Genomic DNA, 9,398 nt, shown 5'->3' on the forward strand with positions numbered 1-9,398 from the left:
GTGGCTAATTATCTGCTATTAAAAATGTTTAATTCAAAGCCAAATTTTATCTGGCCTCAAATTCAAGACATTTCATCGTATTATAACTGCTAGATCAAAGAATTATTTTATCAAACTATTTTCCTCCATGAAGGAAATTAGAGGTAGATACTCATTTTGTAACCATGTCTGTATTTAAACTAAATAAATTAAGCTCTCTTAGTACTATAAAGCATGTTCTCGATTCTTGGCATGAGAACTGGATACTGCATTTGGCACTAGCATAAGCACTACTGGAACAAAAGTAGTATTACCTCCCCCATACCATTTGATATTCTCTTTTTAAAGCATCCAAAAGTTGCATTTGGCCAAGTGGGAGCACACGTTCAGCTGACTATCCATCATGTCTCCTAACTTTCTCTCAAAATGCTGATGCCTGGGATGGACTCCCATTCAGTTTCCAGATGTATGACTTTACACTTGGTGATAGTGAAGTGGGCTGTAAGAGCTGGACACCAGCAAAGGAATACCAATTAACTGTAAAGCCTATAAACCTTAGCATGCCTGAAAACTTTATAAGCAAGTTGTTGGTGCTTCAGAAGTCTCCTGCTGCTATTCTAATGGCTATTAGGTAAAGCCTCTGGCTTCAGTTCTGACAAAAAAAAAAAAAGATGATGATGGCCATTCCAAAAGAGGATAAGAGTTCACAGAAATTTTATTCCAGAACGTGTCAGAGTCTGGCAGTTGTAAACAGTGAGAAAGTAACATGTTTACAAGAAACCAAACTTTATCATAAAGGATTTACATTTTTTATTGCTTAGGGACCAAGTGATTTTCTTCAGCATCTACATTTAACTCTTACTACTTTGTAAATGCTCCAAGATGTATTATTCACGCATTGTGTAAACAGATCATGCCTCATTTCCAGTACAAATTCTGACCTTAACTATCCAACCACAAGCTGTTTCTGTAATTGCATACTATGAAACATGCCTGGCGAGCAATATTAAAATCCTTAAATTTGTGCTAGCAGAAGGGATGACCAACCCCTGAATCTTATTATCAGTGCAGCTTTAAGTTAACAGAATCAAGTCCGTGGCATGACAAGATGAGAACTGAGGTTTCTCATGATTCTAATAGCGTATGTATAATTTTCAGGGGAAGACAGTTTTCCCTGCGTCCAACATCTTCATGACAATGCCTTCTCACTGCAAATCAGACTGTGTCTCACATTAAGATTTTTAAAAAACAAATTACTTCAACGTTTTTCAATTCACTCACCCAGAAATCCACTTATTTACCCATAATATTTATTTACTTGCACTGAAAATCCAAGGAACTGATACATTCCGATTCAGTAGTGATCAGCTTTAACTGGACAGAGATGGCGTTACTTTCACTTTCGTCACAATAAACTGTGTCAATGCATTTTGGACCTCCAAAGTCACAGCAGGGGAACAGTCAGATATCTTCAGGTTTCATAATTCAGTTGATTCAATCTGTAAACACTGTTACCAATTGACACTCAGCCCTTTCAGCAATTTCTTCCTACTAATTATTGAAAGCACTCAAGTCTTTCCAGTGAAGCCATTGCTTTCACTTCCTGAGCCATTTACAAAGATGTAACAAAATTAGGTTTTGACAAGCTTTAACAAACTGGCACTCCTGTTACAAGCTTTTGGAAAAAAAAAATGGAAAAAAAGTCAGCACCAGTAATTTTTAAATCAACACCCTTCGTTAGTGCAATACAGTGCCACAGCTCACCCTGAGAAAAACATTCAGATAGAATAGATGCAATCTGTTTATCTATTGGACTAAGATCCTTCAGTTATCACAGAATGGCTTGGGTTGGAAAAGATCTTCAAGACCATGTAGTTCCAACCCCCTGCTATTGGCAGGCACACTTCCCTCTAAACCAGGCTGCTCAAAGCCCCATCCAGCCTGGCCTTCAACGTCTCCATGGAGTGGGCATCCATAATGTTAGCTTGAATACAAGTTCCACTCAAGAGTTCTGCAATTTTAACAGTCTCTCTATTAGACTGCTAGTCCAACACATCAGCAACAACTGTTCTAATCCAAACAAATCTTGTGGCCTCCAATTCTACGATATCCAAAATAAAACACTGCAAAAATATTAGGTAAAGCAGAGTAATTACTCAGAATGTTTAAAATACTTTTTGCATATTGTATTTTATTTTTCCTTTGGTAAAAAAAATAATCATCCGAAGTTGTTAAGAGCTAGAAGTAAATACTATGACATTAAAAACACCATATTTATGTTTTAAGAACAAAAGATCTAACCTTGGCTATTCTTTACATAAAGAAATTCTCGCATACTTCTTGTCACTTAAATAATTAATCCCTTGCCTGTCTGAAGCTGAAAACAGTATTACCTGCATACTGGGGATTCAAAGAGTAATTCATATTTTTAAAGAGGTTGCTCCAAATTGTCTTACCAACTAATGCTGCTATGAAAAAGGGTTACAAAAAGAACAACTGAGGTGACACTGTTTTGTGCAAGAAGATTTTATTAACAGACCAGATTTTGAAAAATTGCTGCTGGGCATCTGAATCTGAAACAGAAAGAAAGAAGCATCATTAGACACAGACAGATCTGAAACTACTTTGGCCACCCGAAGAGTTCATATACTGTTACAATTAATAATGCAGACTAAAAACACTACTTTTTCTTTACCAGACTTAAAATTTTGCCAACTTCTAAACTGACATCTCTACACTAAAACATCAACTTCCATTGACAGAGCTAACTGAATTAAACACTTCTACCTTGAAGTATTGCTATCTGTTTTCCTATTTTTCAATAGACAATTCTGTACACAAAGACTTCCTGAAGCACTGAACGTATTTAATATCTTCTCCAATAACCCTGTTTTCAGTAAGTTTCAGTAAGTTTCAGGGATTGCTTACACAGAGTAATTAAAACAAAAAGCAAACTTGTCTCAAGTTTCTTTTAAAATCTGGTTAAGAGCTAGGAGCATCCAGTAGCTTAAACTGAAGGAGAGTAAGGCTCCAATATCTGCCAGTATTGTTTAGATGCTTGACAGAGAAGATGGAGGGCAAAGAATCCATGCTGACAGAAAAGTTACAAAGTTTGAATCAAATATAGTATTTTTCATCTTATGCTCAAAAACCACCCAGAAACACAATAGTAGTTGTGCCCAACCTTTCTTTTGAAGACTCACAGATTAACTTTAGAGAAGCACCTGCGAGAACATAAAATTTCTAGAGAATGCTACCAAGAGCAACATAACACCACCCAAGGCATCAAACGTTACAGCAGCTCACTTTCTCAAAATCAGTTCTTTACACAGGCAAGCTAAAAAGCTTTATGGGAACATTGTCCCTGTTTTCCTGAAGTGCCAGGCTTCCATGTGCTGTGTAATCAGTACTTTAAAGGTCCACCGCTTCATACAAGACAAACAAAAGAATATGCAAGAAGTTTGGAAGAGGAAGAACAGAGGAAGAACAGCCTATACATAAGCTTCAATAAAACAGCTCAGCCAGACAACTGGAAGGTTATCTCACAAGGCTCTCTGGCTTCTTGCACAGAGAGTAGATATGAAAGAGCTCAATCCACTTAAAGAAAAAACAAAACACCACAGCAAAGCCTGATTAAAAAGAAGCAGACATCACCTTCCCTTCAAAAACATGTTTCTAAGAACAATTTATTTATTTATTCTAATAAATATGTTAATAATCTTATTAACAACAAATAGCTTCTACTCTGATTTTTAGCTCTAAAATCTCATTACTACCTGCTATTTATGTTAACCAAGCCCTTGGAAGTTACTAGTTCTTAAGCAAACCACAAGCTTCTTGCCTTTGAGGAGTTTGGGAAAAACTGCATTTTTGCCTGTTAGTTTTTCCAACCATTCTGATATAACAGATCTTAAATTCCAGAATATTTGGTGTAGCAAAAAGGCATTTATCCTTGAGGAAAAATTGATTATGGCAACACTGAAGTTGGCTTAGTGTGTGAGAAAGATGGAAAGATGGGAAATACGAGACTTCTGAAAAAAACCTTTGCCTCTGAATGATTTTTCACCAAAACAGAAATAGCAGAATGACAACAGTAAATGATAGGACAGACAGTTTGAAGCAGATACTAATTTCAGGCTTCAGCAGCCACTTCCAAACTTTAAGTGGCGTGTCAATAAAACTACCCATTTCTAAAGGACAGCATATTTTAAGTGGCAAATCGGTCTTTCTAAATTAAATATGAAATAATATGTTAATATGAATTGAATCATTTCAAACAAAACCTTAAGCTGAGAATTCAGATCATTAAAATGCTGTAAATTGAGAATTCAGTTTCTCCCAGTCTTAAATAAACTTCCTTCTTTTTTGGAGAAATCAGACAGTATGAAGTAATACTGTATTACAATCACAACAGTAATTGTATCAAGCATTTATTAAAGAGAACTGAAGACTGCAGCCAAAAATCTGAAGGCCTCCCATCGTAACATTTAAACAATGCTTTCAAACATGCTACTGGTGAAGGGAAAACAAATTACTGTAATGCTTCCACTTCATAAATGTATCATCTATAATCACCATTTAGCTTCACAAAGACTACTCCACTTGGCTATTCCAGGTACCTACCACTCAAGCACCAACGAATTGTCAACCAGAAGCAACTCCAGCTTACATAGCAGAATAGTGAATAATGTTAACATTTGGTAGTATCTTACCATTAGTTCATTCTCCTTATCAGTCTGTTTATCTGATCTTCTCTGTTACCAGCATCTCCACCCTCCACGAAGTGGATTGTTTTCTTCTTCATTCCACCCCGAGGAGAGGATAACTTGAAGGGCCAAAGGAAGTTGTTCACAACTTTGAAGTTCTTGCCAACAGTGTAAATTTCATGGATCACATCTTCCATGCAGATGATGCCAAGTTTTCCTAAAATTTAGAGAAGTTGTTTCTAGAAAGTCTACAGAGCCACCACCAATGACAAGCTAAAAATTATATATTTCTAATTGCCTTATCTATCTAGCTTAACAAAATTCACTAAGCAAAAAGCATCCACTCCGTCAATACAGCCCATGGCTGTCCAACAAAAATGCATCAGCTGCAGCTAACTCAACATTATTTCATTGATACTTTTTTCGTATTTGTGTCCAGCAATGAGGAACAAAATAACTGCTCAGTAGACCTTCAGAAAATAGACTTTTAAATACACATGGATACAAGTTCCGCGTAGCTCAGGGAAACTCACTGAACAATTCATGTTGTTGAATGATGCAATGGCATGTTTTCTTCATGCCATTTGAAATTCTTCAGTGACATGTAACAAGTGAACTTCATCAAATATAATGCTATAAAGGCAGGTGGTAATAACATAATACCTGCACCTTCAGAATTTGAAAGCATGAAACACGACACTTCTGACTGGAAGGGAGATTTAGACAAGAGAGACTTTACAATTTCTTGGCATGACTGGGAAAAAAGGAGCCTTAGAGTTTGATGTGACAACTGACCACCATGCTGTGCTTTGACAAAGTACACTGATGGCTTTAATAGCTACTTCTTCTCACAGAAACATTAAAAGTTTACCTGTTTACCAGAGCATGGATGTCTAAGATATAAGCAAATTCCAATACTGAATTTGAAACTTCAAGGAAACGTATGATGAACTTCCTTCCTGTTCCAGCACTTTTTCCTTACAGAAACATCTATTATTCCATTAAAGGTCAAGGAGATTATAGTCAATATTTACAGGTCTAAAATCCTACACTTTGGTTCTCAACACTTTTACTTTCAATACTTAATAGTGAAAATTACTGCATGCTTTATATTAAAAAAGAGCCTGTTAACTAATCAATTCTATTCCCAAGAGACAAGTAAGTACAATTGTCCAGCTTAGCACTAGTTGCCCAAGTGCAACTAGTTTGGTTTTTGTTTTGTAGAGGGAAATTTTTGTTTACCAAGGCGCTTCCGAATCAGGGAGTTATCGGTCAGAGCAATGCGCTTCTTGTTGATCTTGCCATAACCACGCTTGTAGATCAAATCATGCACAGACTTCAGATTGGGATAACTGAAATAACAGTCAGGTAAAAGTTAGTAAACTATACAAGCTAGATTCCAAATGGAATTTCAATAGCAAACAACTCAAGGTAATTACAGCACATTCCAAAAGTAAACATAAAAGTAACATAGCTCACAACAGTGCTGCCAACAGAATGTAATCATATGTAGCAAGCACTGCCTTTTCAAGCACTGCCTTAACCACAATTTTTTCTTTCCCTCCTTTGATTTCAAAACAGTCTGAGCACAGGAAAACATGCAAGACTAGCATAACAAAATCCAAGACAATCAACATTCGCATCACTTTGATACAGTTGAGCATGTTACTCACCCCCATGCAATATAGGGCTCAACAATCCGCAGCATGTTGATAGAAGCTTTGTTGAGCTTCACAAAGGTGCCATTAAAAATCTGGCGCAGGCGAAGAAGCTGTAACACCTTGCGGACCTTGGGGCTGACACCATTGATACTAGAGGAACACAGCAAAAAGCCTCAGTTATCTACATCTGAAAACATATAGGTATCATCACAGCAATGACAAGCATTAAAGAAACAAAAACTCAAACAGAAAAATCAACAGTAATGTCTTCCTATCTTAAAACGCATCACCATTTGACCCCTTTCACTAAGTAAAGCTAGTATGTTATCATAGTTATGAATTCTAGGATTAAAGCAGATGTAACTCCATGAAAATAATTCAAACAAAAATTACACTTCTTCACTACATATCATTGTGTTCTCCTGCATATAGTTCATTCTCTTGTTTTCTCTTTACACTGTTACCAAAAGACTAGTAACACTCAGTAGGGAACAGTGGTATAAAATTTTATCAAGGTGAACTTAAACAGACTAACAGTTTGCACATATTTGTAGTCTTGTTTTGCTTTATTTGTTGTTTTAATAAATCAAGGATTCCCAATGGCAGTACACACGAAGCAAAAGGACTTTTCATTCAACTGAATAAAGTCACTAATGTATCATCAACGTGACTGCCAGTGCCTTTCCAAGCATCCTGTCAAAAGCTTGGATTTATTTACACGTTTAAGCCCACAAAACAAGGGAGGTGACAAAAAAAAAAAAAAGAGAATTTCAGAGCTTCTGAATAGAAACAACATATTCTTATTCTTACCCTCTTATCCTGATGACAAATGCAAGCTTGGGTTCAGCTGGAACATAGTAATTACCAGCTTTTCGGGCCATCCTGGCCATACGGATCTCCTGTCTATACATGTGTCTGTACTCCTTATGGTAAGCTTTGGCCCTTTCATAGATGATTTTCCTTTGCGCTTTACGAAACTGGAATAAACCAAACATCACTTCAGGCTATATAATGCATTTTAACATACGAAAGTCAAACTTCAAATAATGCAGCATATTCCTGCATGGGGATCTCAATTTTAACCCCTTCTAGTGAATGTTTCAGATCTTAGTATTTGAAAATACTGTGGCCTTCCAATACTTGAAGGGAGCACATAAACAGGAGGGAGAACAGCTGCTTACAAGAGTGGACAGTGATAGGACAAGGGGGAATGGCTTTAAACTGAGACAAGGGAGGTTCAGGTTACATATCAGGAGGAAGTTTTTCACACAGAGGGTGGTGATACACTGGAGCAGGTTGCCCAAGGAAGCTGTGGATGCCCCATCCCTGGAGGCATTCAAGGCCAGGCTGAATGTGGCTCTGGGCAGCCTGGTCTGGTGGTTGGCGACCTGCAGGGGGTTGAAACTGGATGATCATTGTGGCCCTTTTCAACGCCAGTCATTCTATGATATAAACACTACAAAGTTCCTGACTGCTTTCTGTCAGCAGTGACAGCAGCTTGCTGAACTGCCTACAAAATAGATAGCAATCCAAGCAAGGAGTCATGCAATACTCACCTTTTTTTGTGCCAACAGCCTCTTCAAACGTTTGGCTTTTGCAGCTGCATAAGCCTGTCGCCTCTTCAAGAGGCTTTCCGGGACAGATGGCACCTTCTTTGCCCTAAGTGACAAGAAAAACACTCTTGAAACCCACGTTTACTAAAACCAGCACATCATAAACACCAAGAGCAACGAAAGACAACATATACACAGGTTTCACTGTCTCCAGCCAGTTCACTGGAGGCACACAACTTGTTCTCACTGGCACTTATAGCATCGACACAGCCTGACAAGATTAAGACAAGGAAGTCTGACATACTATTTTTCAGTCTCTGCACACCTATCAAAAATAGTTAGCAATTCAACTTCATGAAGCATTTAGGAAATAGCTTCAGGAAGAGAAAAGCCCGATAATTTAATAAAATTTTAGTTTCACAACGTTCAAGTTTACTTGCATTTGAAACTCCTTGATGCTTAAACACGTGCAAGACTGGCGTTTATACGTTAGTAACAGCTCGGGCCTGCGCCTGCGAGTCCTCCCAATCCAGCACAGCCCTGGCTGCATTCAGCCCCGCAATTCCCCCGCCCCCCCCATCCCCCCCCCCCGTCGGGGCCCCCCCCCCCCCCCCCCCCCCAACCTCACGGCAGCCCACAGAAAGGAAGGAAGAGGAGGCGGCAGCCGCATCCCCACCGCGCTCGGCCCCAACTCCCGGCGCTCCCAGGCCGCCCTCCAGATCACTAACAGAGACCCTGCAGCCAGGGGACGGCAAACAGCATCCCGACCGCGGAGGCTACCGACAGGAGCCGCCACAGCCGCGGATGGCAGCGGATTGTTGCGGGGCAGGGCGGCCACTTACTCCTTGTCCGCCATGATCAGCCCGGAAGAGAGAGAGCAAGAGCATGCGCAGGGACAACTCAAGCCGCCTGCCTGCGCGGGCAGGGCCCTGAGCTGCGGAAGGACCCCACGTTTGGGTGTCCAAGGCGGTGCCGGACCGCCGTGTGGAGCCCGGGATGGCCCGTGAACGCCTGCGTCGCTTGAGCCTGCGGTGCGTCGTGCGAGCTTTCCGTGCTTCAGCCTTAGATGCTGCGCTCGGCACTGAGGCACCGCGGGTCGCCGCACAGCACCGCACAGCTCAGCCCCGCAGCGCGCCGGTGTGCGGGAAGTTTCCTCCTGCTGCTCTCTGCGAACATCTATCTACCCGCGTTCCTAGTCCACCGTATATCCCACCGAGGTCATTAAAACTATAGCGGGGAACGCAAATAACTTCTACCAGAGCACAGATGTGCGATAAAACACCTATAAAGTCAGGGGTAAGCGCAGAACCCGCTTTCCCTCCGGCGGCTGCCGAGCGCCCTCCGCCCTCCTCCGGCGGACCAGCAGCGCGGCGTTCTGGCCTCTGCCTGAGGGTGGCGCTGCAGCGCGCGGGGCGGTGCACGTTGGGACATGTAGTCGGAGGGCGGGCTCGGCTCGGAGTCCGGCCGAGCCGCCCGGGTGAGAGAAGCTGCTGCCGGCA

At 40.7% G+C, this 9,398-nt stretch overlaps 1 protein-coding gene across 1 annotated transcript; it reads right to left on the reverse strand.

Annotated features, from left to right (window-relative positions):
* Positions 1 to 2,489: 2,489 nt before the first annotated feature.
* Positions 2,490 to 8,847, reverse strand: RPL7 (ribosomal protein L7). The gene is made up of 7 exons (XM_042870008.1): positions 8,742 to 8,847; positions 7,903 to 8,005; positions 7,157 to 7,323; positions 6,359 to 6,496; positions 5,928 to 6,037; positions 4,692 to 4,902; positions 2,490 to 2,552 (listed from the first exon to the last, which is right to left on the reverse strand). Exons 1-6 carry the CDS (start codon positions 8,753 to 8,755, stop codon positions 4,694 to 4,696), a joined length of 741 nt encoding a protein of 246 aa, XP_042725942.1. The 5' UTR covers positions 8,756 to 8,847; the 3' UTR covers positions 2,490 to 2,552; positions 4,692 to 4,693.
* Between the last annotated feature and the right edge of the window lie 551 nt (positions 8,848 to 9,398).

This window comes from Lagopus leucura, unplaced genomic scaffold (assembly GCF_019238085.1).
Source record: "Lagopus leucura isolate 7727_CA_CO unplaced genomic scaffold, USGS_WTPT01 Super-Scaffold_100002, whole genome shotgun sequence".
Taxonomy (NCBI): Eukaryota; Metazoa; Chordata; class Aves; order Galliformes; family Phasianidae; genus Lagopus; species Lagopus leucura.